Genomic DNA, 18,391 nt, shown 5'->3' with positions numbered 1-18,391 from the left:
AAAAAGGATGAGATGAATTCTTCGAGCCAAAGAATATTAGAACAACCGTGAAGCATGGTGGTGATCAGTTATGTATGGTCTAGGGTTATATGTTGTCCATCTCGTCCAGGTAATCTGCATTTTATAGATGGGCTCATGGACCAGTGTATGCTGACATTATTAAAAAAAATTTAAAGGAAAGTGCATCCAAAATGGGTATTCTGGAAAACTTTAAATTTTATCAGGACAACGACCCTAAGCATAAGGCGCGAAAAGTTAGAAATTTCCAAGTCACCAGCGTTTCGGTCCTATAGGAAAAATTAAAACTAGAATGGGAAGCGATTCCAACAGATTACTTTAAAAAAATTAGTGTCTTTGATGCCAAGAAGGTTGAAAAGTGTTATTGACAATAATTAAAAATATATAATTGCTAATCAAATGTGCTTACCACGCATATAACCTAAGTGTAAGGTTTGGTGTATGGAAACTTTTGTGAGGTGGTTTTCAGTTTTATTTTTTATTTATTTCTATTTAAAGTTAAAAGAAAAGTTTTATATATATATATATATATATATATATATATATATATATATATATATATATATATATAAAACTTTTCATGAATAAATGGAGTCTATATTTTATTAAAATTAATTTTTTTTTCGTTAAACCATTTTCCTCTAATTTTTTCAACCGCATTTTCCTGGAAATAGATCGTGCATGAAAACTTTTGCGAGTCACTGTATGTATCCATCCACTTTCCAGCAACAATTTATTAGTAGAAATAATAAGTCAATTTTAAAAAATAACACCCTCCCAAAATGTATTAAACGTGGCACCATGCATCATACAAAAACACATAACATACATACACGCATGCACTGTCAGTTAAGTTTTGTAATGAATATTTAATTTCAATCGATTTTTCCAATATTTCATCTATGTTTTGATTTTATATTTTATATAACTACAAATTATTACTACTATTATGTAAATAGTAATTAGAGACTTTATAATAAAATATCTTTTTATTCAAAGTGCTCTATAAAAAAGAGTTTAGTGTTATTTTAGGGCACCTAAGGTTTTTTCCAAGTTTCTTACCGCCACCTTTAAGCAAAAACGTTATTTTTATGGATGGTTTTATTAAGTTTCCTAAAGTTTCTAAGATAATAAATTTGTTCTCCTTGCCTAAAATAATGAATCTACGATGATACGCAGTGAGAATTAAATTTTTTATAAACGTTGGAAATATATTATGTTTTATTTAACATATAGGCTTACACATCAGTAATCTAACCTTCTGAGTCGACATCAGTGTTCGTGAAATGTTCATCACGCGTGATGAACCAATCAGAATTATTTAAACATGGAGAAGCGGCATGATTATTGGTAAAAAATGGAATCCAGTGATTAGATAAATCATCAGCGTTTAAGGAATCATGTAAACTGAATGAAGAAGCAGGTGATGAAACTGTACTTCTCAGAATTGCCATAGGTTCCGGACTGAGATCTTCATGTCCAACACATCTTCGCAATGAATGTGAGCTTGATATATGGAGTCCTAAATTAGCTCCAACGGAAGTGCCTGCATTTTAATAACAATACAATATGTTATATTAGTCGTTAAACAAAAAAAAGACTTTTTTTAACCAAACTCGTTTCAAAATAATAATTTGCTACCTAATTGTGACTTTGAACTTTCAAGTATAAATGCCTGTTTTAATTCCAGTAACTTATTCATTATATGTTTTGGGAGCCTTGACAACTCTTGAGATCTTCTTCCTCTTAGCCAATGAATCTACGAGTAAGTGGTGCCTCAGATTATTGCATAATATGGGTGCGTTCCCCTAAGCGTTCTCAACGATCACGCTCACGACCGCAGTTTTGCCTGTTCCACTTGCTTGCGAACGTTATAATCGAAAACTCAGGTGGAATGGACTACGGAGCGTTTCAACCGTTCATGTAAACATTACAAATGGCGACCTCGAAAATAAGTCAGAAGCTTGAAGAGGTTATTTTTTAATATTAATCCCGTTTGTATGTAGTTATAAAACTTTATAATTATTGGTAAAGTTGACTTATATTAAAAATATATATATAAATCAATTTTTATATTACATTTTAGTGGAGTATTTATAAAATTTACGTTTAAATAAAATTAAAATGTCTTTTGTGGCCAGAGTAGGATATTTATTAATGTAACGTAATAATGCTTTAGAAAGTTCTTCATCTAGTTCCGATGAAGAGTGTAATGCAATTTTACAATATCGCAATGGTGAAGAGCGAAAACTTAGGCCACGTATTATTAACTACCAAAGTGCAATTGATCGTTATTCAGTGATTTATGTTAGTATGTTAAGGGATAAGTAATTTTTCATTTTATTTTTTTTTAGTCTTTCAAGAAACACATTCAATTATTAACATGAGATAATACTTTTATTTACATAATTTTTTCGGTCGCCATCTTTCCCTTTAAAAATTGCGCCAAATTTTTGAACGCCCACTTCGACCAAGCTCTTAAGGTGGGGCGTTGTGAGCTTCGTGAGCGAAAATAATGAAGTCATTAGTGATATCTCGCCACGACCACTATGAACGGCTGAAGGTATATTTTGATGTTGTGAGCGCTTAGTGGAACGCACCCTATGATGATTCCAAAATTAAAAAAATCATAACACACTGGTAATGTAAAAGATGAGAAATAACTTCTTATTTTATTTCCATGAAGTGAGGCCATTTCTTTTCTAAACATTTCATACTTCAAATGAAAAATTTCCTTTTCCTCTTCTACGACAGCCGCTTCCAGACGATCTGCCTAAAAGAAGAAGAAAAAATAATAATAACTTTGACATATTCGCAAGCATTATGTTGCTTCAACTACGTTGAAAAATTTAGTAACATTTCGTGATATACTTAAATAGTTGCTGGGATACCCAGATACATTTTTAATTGGTAACAAAATACAATTACCATTTCCAATAATTCAGATATTAAACCATTTATAAGCGTGCCACTAGATTTCTTTTCTGTTAGATTATTCAGATCATGCTGAGGGTAGATTTCATCATATATTGTATTCACCGTTTCCGTTTGGAAATTATGATTTTCGGTATGAAGCTGGCCTAATTTCATTCTGTACTCGACAGATACATCTGGATAAGCCTGATAGGCCTGAAAAATAAAATCACAATCAATACTTATGTAAAGTGTTAGATGCACAGAAATTTATTTTTAATAATTATTGTAGTGTTCATTTTGGCCTGTGGCTGCATAACTGATAGTTTTCCTGAACAAGCAGCACCCGATTTAAAAGGGAATAAGTAAAAAATGAGAGATTTTTTTTGAATTTGCTTTATGCTTAAAGTGGAATTAGTAGATACTTATTGATCTGTAAGGACAGCTGCAAGATATCTTGTATCAGGACTCATGTCGGCGAGGCCGGGTTAAGCTAATAATTTTTTGGTTGGGTGAGCTAAAGAGAGATTAGGATACATGTAAATAGAAATACAGGTAGAGAAAGGCTACATGCAAATAGAAATACAGGTAGAGAAAGGCTACATGTAAATAGAAATACAGGTAGAGAAAGGCTACATGTAAATAGAAATACAGGTAGAGAAAGGCATCTACATTTTAAGCCATTAGAGGTGCCTATTTCTTGTTATTATAGTTTATATTTACAGTTATTTATGTGCTTAATTACTTTAAATCAAATATTGTTAAGGGTATGAAGGAGAAAAGTTTTGTTTAGAAGAAAAATGTTAGGTTATCAGAATAAGAAACCAATGAATACCGTTCCCTCGGTGTAGAATTTTTCAAATCCTCTGCAGACAAAAAAACAAACAAACAAAAATATGCTAGTGTTCATATTGGTTAAATTGATTGTGGAAACAGGCCTTAAATAAAAGGAACTCCATGTTATTGAAATTCCCATTACCATACTGGGACATTAATATCTTAAAATTTGGAAAATTATACTACAGGTGATGCTAATAACGACCTTCCAAGCTGAATTATCTTCATCCCACTAATTTAGTACACCAAAATTGGTCTCTTCTTTTGTTGTACTAATTTTTATAAAATTTTGTATATTTTTGTTGATTACAAATGTGGACTGTAAGTTGTAGAATGATCTAATACGGAAATTATCAATTTATTTTGTTAACTCTATAAACGATATTTGTTATTTATTTATTTAGTAACGAGAGACCTATGTTGGTGCGGTACTACAATAAAAACATAAATAACAATAACGTTAAAACAATAAAAAAAATTATACAATGTACAATATTTGGAGAAAGTAAAATTGATTTTTGAACTATTAATTAGTAAAAGAAAAACCTGAATATGAAGACAATAGAAACAATTAGAAGAGACCACAAATGAGTGCTTTCGTAAGTTGCATTTGAAGCATGCATACATATTGGGGTACAATAGCTTACCTGATAACTGTGAGTATTTGAATCTAGATGCGTGGTATCAATACGATTTCCCTGGAATTCAAATGAATTAAGATTTGAATTCTCTGGGTTTGCAGGTAAATCAAACTTATCCACTGCAAAAAAATTACAGATGTATGAAATTTAGAATTTTCCGCATTAACTTGTGTATTAACAAAGGTCTTTGCGTTTAAAACTGTTTTACCTCAATGAGTGTTTAAACAAAAAGACTCGCAAGCTACTTATGGAGAGGCAATCGTCTACTAGGACCCTTCTACAGCTTCCCTTTAAACTGTAGGGTCAAGAAAACATGGTCTTTTGGATGACAATTTGGATGTCAAAAACATGGAATTTGTCTTTTCTGTTAAAGCACATCTCCTAAATGTTTTAAAACACTACTGTCAATTCTCAAGAATTTGTCAATTCTTGGCTTCCATAAATATAAAAATTTCTTGAGCTTTTGCTGTGAAACCTTTTCTAAAATTATGATTTAATATCTACAATTTCAAAATATAATTCATTCTTTATAATTTTTTAAATCATAAAAGTCAAAACTCAAGTAAACACTGTTAAATCTGAAAAGTGATTATCAAGGGACCTGAATTAAGAGATATAATTTCAATATCAACTTTATATCTGTACTAACAAATCATTGAAGTAACTGAAAGATAAATCGCAAAGACTTTTGTTTACATCCAAATAGTCCAAATCTGGCAAAGACAAAGGTTCTTTGGAAAGTTGTGTCAATAAACATTAAGGTCTTACCAACATCTTGTTCGAATGATCTGGATACATCATGTATCTGCCCCTCCAGATTTATCATATCATCTTCCAACTGCCTAGAATTTTAAAAGCAATTTATTTATAGCTTTGTTAAAAACTGTGCCACCACTAACCGAGATTTTGTTCATTGAAACTTTTTTTAATCAGGAAATTTAAAGGTTAGTGTACCTACAAACTTCCCGTTCTTTTTTTAGTTTGTCTAATAGTGATATATTTTCTTGTAATAACTGGTAACTGGAATCTACCATTTTCCTGCATTTTATACCACTCTTTGTATCTTCTTCACGATTGTCGCTCAAAACAATCCTGAAAAATTAAATAAAATGACAATTAGAATCTTAAATAAATAAGAATACGCATTACATTAAGGGGAAGAAGAAAAAATAAAAAAACAGCTCTTTGCCTCCGACTAAAATAGCATTTCATATTTTTAAATTCTAATGAACAATAAAAATATCACCTGCTTCTTGAATCAACGGTGGTTGACTGTGGTTCTTCAGATTTTCTTGAAGGAGGTGAATTTTTATTTTCTTTGAAATTTGCTAAATTGTTTTGATGGTCACCTCTCAAATCAGTCACTGGAAAGTTAGGTGAAATTAAGTTTAAGTTAGATACGTTCTTTAAAGTCATTCCATACCAAACACAGATATGTTACAGCTGAGCAAAACTTATTTTAAAAATCTGGGATAAAATAAATATGCGTGCTAAGAAGGATAAAATCAGAGTATTATCCATTACTGCAGACCTAACAGCATTTCAGATATAACACAATAAAAAACAGTAAAAAGTGGTATTTCCCATATACCTGCTCTCTTCCTAATTATTTTATTCTTAGAACTAGCTTTAACATACTCATTTCGGAAGATCAAAATCTTAAATTAGGTTCTAGAGTACATGATTAAGAAATAAGGAATTCCTTGACAACTTGGCTAAAATGCTGCAATTTTAGAGAAAAATATCTTTATAAATCTTCATCAATGGACATAAAAGTCACAAAATGCCTAGGAATATTTTGCTGTTGTGTAAAGATTGGGTAAACAAAGCATACCGAGATTCATTCTATGATAACCTGCTTCGTTATGCAGTTCTTCGATAGAACGGCTGTTTTCCGTCTTTAGTATGTCTTGCTTAACAGTGCAAAACCACATAATTCACATAATAATAATAGTACTAATAATAATAATAATAATAATAATAATAATAATAATAATAATAATAATAATAATACTAGTATAAAGCTCCGGGCGCCAATAACCTTAGATGTTTTATAAAATAGAAGAACTGTCCGGTAGGGCAGTTGTATAAGGGTTGATCGTCAAAAACTGAACAAAAAAGCGTAAAGTTGAAAAACACTCAAGTTTGACAATTTCTTTCTCTTTTCCTATAATTAATAAATGATAAAATTCCCAAATTTTCTTCATAATACGAGTATAGGGCAAATCCTCCTTCATGAATGTAATTTTTTTGTAACAACCCAGATCTAATAGGTTTGGAGAAAACTTAGCCGAAAATGGGCATAAACGGCGTTTGGAATAAAGTTAAAATAAAGAGCCTTTTTAATACTTACTTTAATGATGAGATACGAGTACATCTTTTATTATTCTAACAGAAGAATATTTATGGATGAAAAAGCCAGCACAAGTGTCTGTGACATCTAATACATTATAAACAATAAGTATAATAGACGTATGAATGAAATTATGGTACGTCTGATTTGTGTACTTTTTGTCGGTTAATCAATCCTTGAACTTAACTTTTTAAACTGTAAGTTTTTGTTAAGGAGTAATAATAATAATAATAATATATATTTTTTTTTATATTTGAAAGGAGGTGAAATGCTTTTTACGCACGGAGTGCCGGACTCCCAACAAAATGGCCTACCGGCTAAAACACCCCCCTACATCCCTGGACCTAGCCTGGATTCACTTGTGCAGCATTACATCAGGCTAGGCCCCCCATCCTGACCCTAATTAGGGATTCGCTTCCTCCTCATCCAACTCCCTTGTTTTACTTATTAACACCTCTCTGGCAAAAGGGGTGACCGCACTCCAATTCGCTCTGCTTGTGAGCACTATACTTTGGAATCGGTCAGGAGTCCACCGGCCGACGCTCCCCTCCAAATCCCTTCTGAGACGACCCCACCTTTCACACTCAAAAAAAGTGTGATGGGCATCGTCCCTCATCCCTATACAATGGGGGCAGTCCCCTCCCGGCCTCTTGCCCATTTTCCGCAGATAGTCGCGGAAGTAGCCGTGACCAGTGAGGAGCTGGATGAGATAGTAGTCTACCTCACCGAAAGACCGTCCGGTCCAGCTATTCATGTCCGAGACTAACTTCGCAGTCCACCTTCCTCTGGTCTCCTCCAGCCACGCAGCCTGCCATTCCGACATAGTAAGCAGCCGCTCCTCTCGAGTGGCTGCTGCCTTGTCCACTTCCCTCCTTCTCCCGAAGATTCTCTTTCGCTCGGAGGCAAGAAATGCAAAGGAATGACCCCCGCAATCTCCATCACAGCTGGCTCCGAAACAGTCCGGTATGCAGAGGCTATCCGGAGAGCACCAAGCCTCTGCACCCGCGCCAATCGTTTCCTATATGTATCTCTGTTTAGGGCGTCCGCCCAAACTTCTGCCCCATACAGCAATACTGAGTGTGCAACACTCATCAGAACTTTGCGGGTGCGGGCCCTAGGTCCCCCGACGTTGCTCATCACCATCAGCCTGCTTAACCTTCCCACGGTTGTAGACGCTTTTTCCGCAGCCCTCTGAATATGCTTACCAAAGGTTAGCTTGGCGTCGATCGTCACTCCCAGGTACTTAACTGCCTCCGTAGAAACTATTGTCTCCTGCCCAAACTTCCATGGGATGCACACATCTATACGTTTTTTGGTGAGCATTACAATCTCCGTCTTTGCCAGCGCCAGGGTTAAACCATGTGCAGTCATCCACTGGTTTACCTTCCGCATAACTTGAATAATAATAATTTTTTTTTTTATAGTGAGGGTGAAATGCAGGTTACGCACATTGTGCCGGACTCCCTCGCGGTCTACCGGCTAAAACACCCCCCCCCTGCTACCAGGCCTAGCCTGGATTCGCTGTGATTTCAGCATTACATCAGGCTAGTCCTACCCCTACTCAGGGGACCCTACTCAATTGTGTTCCATGTCCCTTTTTTTAGAGACGAGTACTTCTCTTGCAAAACTAGCCACTAACGACCAGTTAGTCCTGCAAGAGAGCATCGTCTCTACCAGCATCTCTGGAGTCAACTGCCCGAGTATCAACTCCAAATCTCTTCGGAGGCGACCCCACCTTTCACACACAAAAAAGGTATGGTAGGCGTCGTCCTGGACAATATACACAATCTTCTTGACTCTCCTTACCCATCCTCTTGAGGTATGCTCTGAAAAGGCCATGCCCACTCAAGAGTTGGGTAAGGTAGAAGTCCACTTCTCCGAAAGACCGCCTTATCCAGATACTAATAACTCTGATAAGCCTGGCGGTCCATCGGCCACGCGGCTCCTCGTCCCAAGCAGCCTGCCATTCCAGCACGGTACGGGAACGCTCCTCCCTGGACACGGCTTCTTTATTCATTTCCGGCTTCCTTTTTTTACCGATTATATGGGAAAGATGTACCATATCAATAATGATAAATAAAAACTTAACAACTAGATAAATATAGATTTTTGAGCCCCAACAAACAGTTCAATACCTGCCCACCGATGGCTCCAACTATATTTTTTGGGCTGATTAGTTCTCTGAAAGAAGTACTCTATAATTGTGGAAGTTAAAGAAATGTCGCTTTCAAAATTACATTTCAATTTATTCATGCAGAGCCGAATGAACTATTGCTGAATAAAGTAATGAGTAAACAAGAATAATTTAATTTTTCGAACGTAACACTAGCAGTAAACGAAAATGATATAAAATCAAAATACCCTAAAATTTTGTAAATTTCACATTTATTTTTTAATTCTAATTGAACGGTACCTAGAGTAAATATAGTGTATTGTGTAGAAGGCAAGTAAAAAAAATGTAGTGGATACAAATTTAACTTGCTGGATGTTTGTTTACATAACGGTTAGTACGCTGAGTGAGCGACGAGGCCCAAAGGGCGACTGAGCGTTCTGATTTCATTTTTACGGTCCACAGAAGAGTTGAAAACTAAATAGCAAAATGAAATAAAAAGAATCCAATTACATCCAGATGAAGCACCGACAGACAATGAGCATTCCGTCCCTAAAGTTTCCCTACGTAACTCTAAGGTGCCATCATACTCTTACGCCTATTAAGAGGAAGTACTGCAATCGTTCAAATTATAGACGCGTGAACCGATTTACGTCAATAAATTGACATTCGATTCGAAAGCTTTACCTCTTTAAAAATTAAATTAAAAAATTAATTCGATGCCTATTTGAAAGTAACGACACAAGCTTGGAATTGGTCGGATGCATTGTCCTTTGGAGGTTGTAAACTGCTCCAACGACTCAATTTGGACAAAAATCAATTTCTATTACTCGACTAGTGTAATAGTGATAATTTCGGTCCATTTAAAGTACAAGCGAATTTATTTCAAAATTTCTGGTTGAAAATTTCCATTTTCCTCTGTGTCGCACGTTAAACGTATAAGTGAGACGTCATTTTATCCATATTCTGGTATTCAACTGTTTATTAATTGCCAAAGTCAATGTACATTGGTAGAAATCTGCTAATTATGTTCTGGCAAGTCTGGATTATAACACCGATTAGGGATTGTTCCGGAATGAGAAAATCAAATTCATCAGGAGAGGAAGATAATGAAAGGGCCAAAAGATCATAAAGCTCGATATGAATCGTAATGAGAATTCCTTATGGCTTAACATACATACAACTGGATGTTCACGTTATGAAGAATGATTACAATCCCTGTCAGGAGGCCTTTTCTATAAATTTGTATAATGTGTCTTTTTTGTTTTTAAATTTCTATATGAATATATTCCAGAGTAAATTAATATACGTTTTCCAAATAAACAATTTAAGTTCGGAAGCACAGAAAAAAGCCAAGATAACCTTTTTTTTGTAGGAGTTTTGCGTTGGATTTCTTCTTAATTAAAAATGGCACAGTAAAATCCTTCATTGATAAATTAGTTTCTGCCCTGAACATACTATTTAGCCCCAAAAAAATATTTCAAATTTTGAATTTTTTTTTTTATTATATACCTTTTTTTTATAACATTATAATATCTCTTTAACAAAAACTTACAGTTTAAAAAGTTAAGTATAAGGGTTGATTAAACGCCAAAAGGTACACAAATCAATAAGTACCCAGCATTTCATTAATCCTTCATTGATATTATTTAAGTAATTTTACTACATTAATTTTCATTAATATTTTTTTGAATTTATTAGATGTTTCACAGACCCTCATGCTGGCCATTTTAATCTATAAAATATTTGTTCAAGTAGAACACCATTTAACTTAGATTGACTGTAATATCTAATCAACAAACTATTAATCACAGGTTAAAAAGAAAAACTTTATTTAAAAAAATATAAAAAAATATGAGGCTAAAAAATTCAAAAACTTTTAAAAAAGAATGCTTACACCAACATTCATCAATGATTTCATTTATTTATTTTTATTTTTAAATAAAAATCGTCGGTTTAAGTTCATTCTTCGATTAAAGTAATTGTTACTTTATGTAGTAGTCAAACGTTTATAATAATAGGTAACAATTAATCTGGCTTTATAGAAAATAATATAGTTTTCTTCAATTACATTCTCAATCTAGGTATTCTTCCCACAGTGTTATATATTTGGAATATAAGATAAATAAGATATGCATATTTTTATGACAAGTAACATAATTAATCCAGTATTTTACTATAAGTAAAATTAGAGGGACTACATTAAATTACAATTGAGAAATGAATAATTATTGTTGAATAATTTACTTGATATTACCTACGCGTTATTTGTGCTCACAAATACTTCGGAAAGACGAATTCTAGACTGAAATATTGTTTTAAACCCGTGATTCAAATTTAAATAGTAGCCGACTCTGCCTTTGTCTTTTTCTACTTTAACTTTAATGTATGTGCATGTACATACATATATGTGACTACTCAGAATAAAGAGCATAATAAAGATAAATCAGAAGAATAATTTGTAATAAAGCTAAAATAAAGTACCTATTTAATTACGAAGATATAATATACATTTTATCATAATTATAACAAAAAAAGTAAAATATTATGAATGAATTAAGGGAAGGGATTAGCTATGCGGTTAGCATATTGGATTCCCACGTGGAGGTTCCGGGTTGGAATCCAGCTGCAGACCCTTAGATTTTCTCTTTCTAACAGCTTCTTACAGCTCACTGTCCGGGTGATGGACAGAATTGTCTGTAACGAGAGAACACTGTCCGGAGGCCGGCAGTGCACTGAAAAAAGCTCCGGGCGCCAATAACCTTAGATGTTGACGCGACTTAAATAATAAAAAAAAAGAAAAAGAAAATGAATGAACTGCCAGCATGAATGACACTTCATTCATTAAAATCTGTTCACTTGTCGATAATTTAAAACGATTGCTATCCCCTTAAAAAGTGTAAGAGCAGAACGTCGCTCTGATGTTACGTAGGGGAGCCCTAACCCTATCATCCTACCAAATTTTATCAAAATCGGGCCAAGATTTACAGAGTAATTAGTAATAATAATTTTGGAGGGAGCCTTACATAAAGGGGGCTAACTCCTCTCCCATTCGATGTACAGCGTCGAGACCCCCAAAAGGCACATCTACACAACATTCCAACTCGAATGATACCTCATTCATGAAAATCGGTTCGCGCGTTTAGGCGCTAGTTGTTTACAAAAAAGGTAACAACAACAACAAGAACAAGAACAATTTTTGAAAATGCCGTTTTTGCTCATTTTCAGCATCTTTTTTTCTCAAAATCTATCAAATCTAGGTTGTTGCAAAAAATTACAGTCATAAAGGAGGATCTACCCTATATTATAAAGAAAATTTGGGAATTTTATCTTTTATAGAAAAAGAGAAAGAAATTGTCAAATTTGAGTGTTTTTCAACGTTACGCTTTTTCGTGCAGTTTTTGATGATCAACCCTTATACAACTGTCCTACCGGACAGTTTTAATATGGCTTATTTTTTTTATCAGTTCAACATCTATAAATCACGTATAAGGCTTTACTAGACCATACTCCTTTTAAAAAGAAAAGTTTCTGAAACAGTGGTGACCTAGGAAACACAGAACGTTGCAGAACAAGTGCTATTCTTTAATCTCTTGGAAAATAACTCAGCACACCGGAGGTACACAACACTATGTCCAATTTTAAATTTTTTAGAAGAGTGCAAATAAAAGAGTTTTTTCGTGGTTTTTTCTTGCTTATAAGCCCATGGGAATTATTTTGCTTAAATCTTTAGTCGATAATAAGTAACTTAGATGCACCATAAGTGATGGTTGGGTAATACAAAAATAAATATTGTATTAGAAACATTAAAAAAATAAATTTTGAAAAAATGGACTTAGTGTTGTGTACCTCCGGGGTACTGAACTAGAACCGTCTCCATACTCAATCTAGAGAAATCATAGTTTGCCTCAGCCCTGGTAGGGCATTCTAGCGCATCTTCTCATTTCTGGACTCTATTGAAGAGACATTCCATCATAGGATTCTCGTAGTTGATTGTAGGGGTAGTGAACCCCCACAACTCATCCACTCTAGCGTAGGGGTAGTAAAACCCTACCACTCATCCACTCTAGCCAGAGACTTGGCACACAGAGCCCCCTTGACACAGAGAGGGGAGGCTCGGGAATGTATATAAAAACGAGGGAAAAGTCAAAGGAGTTCTGTTCAAAGTCTTACACTTTAATTGTACACATCGTTTTAGCCACGTCAGTCAGTCTGTTCTGTTCTTGTAGTGTAAAGTATACAGTCCTTGGCAGTCAGTCATATAAATATATAAAATCTTATACCGATACTAAAGTGTTATTTATCCATCAACGTCTACAACCAACATCTCCTCAAAAACCATTACATTGATCTTCTCTATCTAATTATTTCACACAAAATAGGGAGATTATCTAATATTTGACTACTTAACCATTTTAAAACATGGCAACACGTGATTAAGATCACGTGCTTGCTAAGGCAAGCTTTAATAGGTGCTTCTCACGACATAAAGTCAGATAAACGTCACATAACATAAAGTTACATTAGATACATCTTCATTCGGTTACATTCGCACTGATCGTTAGCCTTACTATAATTAGCTTATTTAACGGTCCTCGATCCACTCGACTAACAGATTTCTTTAAAGACTCTTTAAGGATTAGTGGACACTGAGTCACGAAAAAAATGATGTAACTGAATTCCTTACCAAATTTTAAAGTTCATAGTGAAATCAACAACCAGAGACATCTCCAACAAAGTTGGGATTAATTATATTTTTAAAGTTTGGCAAATGTTTTAAGAAAAAACAATCTCCGTGGATATGTTTTAATTCAAGATAAGCGCCCTTAATAAAACTGACGAGAGACCAGAGTAAAAACATTAATATTAAGCTGCATTATCTGATACTGTTGTACCTTGGACACGTGAAGCTTGCATTTCTTCAACGTCGTTCAGTGAAAGACTAGAAGACCGACACTTCCTTATGTCAGTTGGGTTTGTTACTGCCATATCTACAATACTGCTAGTTGATTTGGACTTCCCTTTGCAAACATTATATTCAACTGGAAAAAATTAAAAATGAATAAAAAAAAAATTTAATAAATCATTACTGTAGAAAAAGTACTACCTTTGGGCATTTTAGACTTTTTTACATTTAATATTGTAAGATGTTTGCAAGAAGTGAATCTACTGGTATGGCAAAGCGTTGGTGGGTGTTTTCAGGGAAGGAAGTTTGTCGACCATTTGGCAGAAAGTGATAAGAGCTTAATAGAATTTGGGGTAAGGATTTTGCCAAAGTGGAAACGTAAGGAATATTGAAATCTTAGTAAGATTGAAAACATAGTAAGCAACAAAGTAAAGGATTTCGATTCAAATTAGGCAGCTTAGTAACCCTGGCAATAGTTACTTAAAGTAATTACCTAAATTATCCTTGACTTTATTCGATAACAGTTTATATTGAGGATCAAGAAGAGCAAATGTAGATTCATCAGGTGTTATGCCCTTGGACACCTGAAAGAAAATTATTTTTCTTAAGAAAATTTATCTTAAGCTTATCTAGTTTAAGTACTGAAGAATAGCAGATGGATTTTGCAGACCACTTGAAATATACAACTTTTATTTAACTACTGGTTTTGATTCTTTTGTCTTCACGTCGGAAGAAAGCGTTTGGTGAAGTTATGAAGAATGATTTTTTAAAATAGTGTGTGGTTAAACTTATTTTTCTTTGCTAAATATTATATCAGAAATAGCAATAACAGCAATAAATGCTGCAACAAGTAAATTTGATCTTGATGAACTTGTTCACTTATAATGTCATATAAGAACGATCACCAAGTCGTGAAACACATTTACAGATGAGTTCACTCACATCTGTAAGTCTCTAGACCGCATCCGCTTCAAGCAACGAGGATTGCATTATTTGTATGTTTGGTAGAGCCCTACACTTCTGCTCCGTACGGCCATGTCGGTCTTTACAGTGTCTTAGTTTGTGATTCAAGTCTAGATTTGATCTGTGATCAAAAAGTCTAGTAAGTAGCTTGAAACGCCTGTTCACATCTTGTCGTTTCAGTCGTACTAGTGGGTTCTAGGTTAGCTTTTGTCAATGTACAGACCCAAGTATCGTACTAGGTCTGCGACAGTGACACTGCTCAGCTGAGCCAAATCAAGAAAGATACCCGACCAGTATTGTTTACTGCTTTGTTTACAGTATTGTTCATGGACGTGGATATAGTATCTATTTCACGGTTCTTCTATGGTGTTGTTGAATGAAATGTGCAGAAACCAAACTGATATTCAGGTATCAATTGTGTTTCCTCTATTATAGGAATTAGCCGCCTTAGCAGTAGTTTTCTGCAGTATTTTTCCTAAAACATATAAAGGCTTCTTGGTCGGTAGGGGCTAGATTACTGTGCAGGTTTATTCGCTTTAAGAATCATAATAAAAAATGAAAAATTATAAGCTTTAGGAGGTAACGTAGAATAAATAAATAATGTTGTAGAATAAATAAATAATGCACAAAATATAAGTGTAAATATATAAATAACATAAGCCACCTAAGAACAACTGTGAATAATCCTGACTATCCAGAATACATATGTACGACATTTATTATTAAGGGAAGGGATTAGCTATGAGGTTAGCATACTGGACTCCCACGCGGAGGTCCCGGGTTCGAATCCAGCAGCTGACCCTTAGATTTTCTCTTCCTAGGAGCTTCTTACAGCTCACTGTCCGGTGATGGACAGTGTTGTCTGTAACGAGAGAACACTGTCCGGAGGCCGGCAGTGCACTGGAAAAAGCTCCGGGCGCTAATGACCTCAGCTGTTGATGCGCAAAAAAAAAAAAAAAAAAATTTATTATTATTATTTACGTAAAATATTTATTTTAAGCGTTTACAGCTTTGTAGGTTGCTATGGATATTTTTTTCTTACCTCCCATTCATGAAGTCTTCTAGTGAATTTGTCAGATATTCCTTCGAATCTAAACAACCCTGCTGAAGTAGGAACAATTACTTCCTGAGCAACTGACTTACATGTATCTCCAGTTTTCTTTAACCTAAATAAATATTATAAATTCAATAAAGCCATTTTAAGCTACGCTTTAGTTACCAAATATCCGCAAACATGCACAGTGGAAGAAAAATAAAAAAAATAAAACAGTGACATCTGTATCAGTAATTTTATTAGGAAAGAATTAATTCCGTATTAATTAGAGCATTCCAGGATATTCACGCCCAACAGAAAATGTAATATTAAATTATACCTATTATGTTATAACGTGGTTAATAAGCGTTAGAAAACACACACACACAAAAAAAAATAATAATTCAGTAAGAAGGGTCCAGATATACAATAGTTGGTAAAAATCAACTACACTACCGAAACCTATGTTTAATATAAGAATTGTGAGCAATCTCTTCCATTTTCCTTGCAAATTCATTCGTAAGTTTATTTTTTAACTCAGTATAACTGGCTTCAATCTGATAACGAAGGTTTCCATTATCATCGAAGACGTCATCATACTTTTCTCCCAGCACGTCACCACTGTCCACCTCATCATACTCTAGATCCCAAAAAAATTCTTTAAAAGATTTTAAGTCCTCAATATTCTTATATCCCATAATACCCTCAGAAACTAAATTCTACATTTTAGTAACCTTACTTTCTTAATTCATATTCAGATATTCATATTTTTAACTTACCTGCATCATAAGCAAAACAATCAGATTTAACTGGGCTGGAAGGTGCCGAACAAGAACCCTGCAAAAGCACATCTCTAACTTTCAGCCACTTTAACTTCCGAGATAATGACAAATTTTCTGAACTCTGGAATAGATAAGATTTGAATTTAATTATTTTTATGGAGTTAGAAATAAATAATTTAAAGCGAAATTCGTGACTGATTTCTTAAATTTTTAAACATTACCAGTTCCATCTCTGCTAAAGTTTGCCATCTTCCTTCTTTTCTATCACAGTTATTGCAAGGAGTTATTTTCCTTAATCCTACTTTGCCGTGGTGATGTAACATACACTTCATCTTGCTCCAAGGAGTTCTGTGAAGTTCTTGGCTTTCTTCTTTTGATAGCCTATCATTTTTCTGGAAGGAAGGTCATAAATTTGATTAAATTAAAAACAATTCCTTAAGTTTGAGAGGCTGGGCTTAAAAGAAAAAACATAAATTTTCACCAACGTTAAATTTTCTTAATAAATAGACTCAAATCAAAACTGAGTATACATGCTACCTAAGTCTGAAATAAATCGTTCAAATTCAGCACATTTTCCAGCTTTGAACAAGTTAATAATATAGTAGAAATAGATAAATTGTAGAAAGTAGGCTAATCCTCATACTTTAAAAGATCATCTTCTCTAACAGCTGATAGTCTGGCATCTACAAGACAATTAGATGCGAAATTAAATTTAAAGAATAGTATTTTTTAGAACAGAAAAACAGTGGAGCAAACGAAGCACTTCTTTTAACCTTAGGAAGAAAGTTCAAAAGTATATTATTTTGTTTCACCTTTACAAATTCATTATCCCTCCTAAGCCTCCAAATTTATTGCAAGGAATGTACGTGTTTTGCTGAAATAGCGATTAATTTTTAGCTTGTGCAATCAGCTGTTTTATTTATTGTTGATATATAAAGTTCTTTAAATTACATTGATTGATAGACGATAAAATCCCTACTTGTTCTACATTACACTCGGCAACTTTAGATTCCATGTTTGTTTTCTTTAAAGAGGTTTGATTGAATGAGGTGGATGTTTAATTTTTATTTATTTGTTTGATAACACCAGAACCAAACGGTTCTATGAAGGTGTAAAGTGGCACCTAGGTACCAGAGCAGTGGAGAATCAATCAAATTAGATTGATTGTAGTAAGAGGTACCAAAATAACGAACAAATTTTATGAAGAAAGTGTATTCTGACTTAATTTTGTATGGAACGAGAATATTATTGTTCATAGCAAAACTAATTTTTTAAATAAAACAAAAGTTAAATAACATATCTGGGGAAACTATAAGGGCCCATTGATCATTTGGATAAGCGCAATGCTTCTTCTCAACCTTAAAAAAATAAGAATCCTAATATTCCTAACAATTATTCTGTTTAAAAAGTTAAGTATATGGGTCTATAAAACGACAAAACGTACACAAATCAGCAAGCAAGTACCAGATATTTCATTCATACTTCAGATGATAATTTCAGCCAATTAAAAACTTTCGAAACAATTATGTTTTGGAGGTGTAGTGGTTACGATCATGGATTTGTAAGTGGGAACCCCGCCTACAGCAACTTTTTATTTGTGATAAAAAAATCTTAATAGGAAAGTTTGAACTTCCATCTCCCACCAAGACAACTTTAAAGTCAAACCTGGTCTGAAAAAATTTGATATTAATTACTTTTTACTGTCATTGATTGCAATGATTTTAGTAGCCCTTTATGTTCCACCGTAACTTTCACAGGAGGACTTCTATAGACTGATCTAATTGCTAAACAACATAAGGAATTGTTGTTCATTCTTTTTGGTGACTGATTCATAG

General features: G+C 33.9%; 2 protein-coding genes across 8 annotated transcripts in view; one reads left to right on the top strand and one right to left on the bottom strand.

Annotated features, from left to right (window-relative positions):
* Nucleotides 1-18,391, top strand: part of LOC141458053 (relaxin receptor 2-like) — a 76,787-nt gene that overhangs the window by 10,641 nt on the left and 47,755 nt on the right. The gene's annotated exons all lie outside the window — the stretch shown is intronic.
* Nucleotides 1-18,391, bottom strand: part of LOC141458050 (uncharacterized) — a 29,445-nt gene that overhangs the window by 3,619 nt on the left and 7,435 nt on the right. For 5 of the 7 annotated variants that reach the window (XM_074135567.1, XM_074135565.1, XM_074135566.1 and 2 more), the window contains exons 5-18: nt 16,778-16,948; nt 16,554-16,677; nt 16,231-16,414; nt 15,784-15,907; nt 14,272-14,362; nt 13,768-13,914; nt 5,656-5,773; nt 5,364-5,501; nt 5,178-5,251; nt 4,416-4,528; nt 2,947-3,147; nt 2,657-2,791; nt 1,660-1,777; nt 1,277-1,564 (exon numbers count right to left, since the gene is read on the bottom strand). In XM_074135567.1, the coding sequence (XP_073991668.1) occupies nt 1,277-1,564; nt 1,660-1,777; nt 2,657-2,791; nt 2,947-3,147; nt 4,416-4,528; nt 5,178-5,251; nt 5,364-5,501; nt 5,656-5,773; nt 13,768-13,914; nt 14,272-14,362; nt 15,784-15,907; nt 16,231-16,414; nt 16,554-16,677; nt 16,778-16,948 (2,026 nt within the window). Of the gene's footprint in view, nt 1-1,276; nt 1,565-1,659; nt 1,778-2,656; nt 2,792-2,946; nt 3,148-4,415; nt 4,529-5,177; nt 5,252-5,363; nt 5,502-5,655; nt 5,774-13,767; nt 13,915-14,271; nt 14,363-15,783; nt 15,908-16,230; nt 16,415-16,553; nt 16,678-16,777; nt 16,949-17,093; nt 17,220-17,368; nt 17,474-18,391 lie in introns of those variants that run through there. The other 2 variants (XM_074135570.1, XM_074135571.1) reach the window with 2 other exon arrangements.

The sequence above is a fragment of the Rhodnius prolixus genome, unplaced genomic scaffold (assembly GCF_049639745.1).
Source record: "Rhodnius prolixus isolate KJV_2025 unplaced genomic scaffold, Rpr scaffold_5, whole genome shotgun sequence".
Lineage (NCBI taxonomy): Eukaryota > Metazoa > Arthropoda > Insecta > Hemiptera > Reduviidae > Rhodnius > Rhodnius prolixus.
Note: the sequence above shows the minus strand (reverse complement) of the source record. Positions and strands in the feature narration are given on the sequence as shown.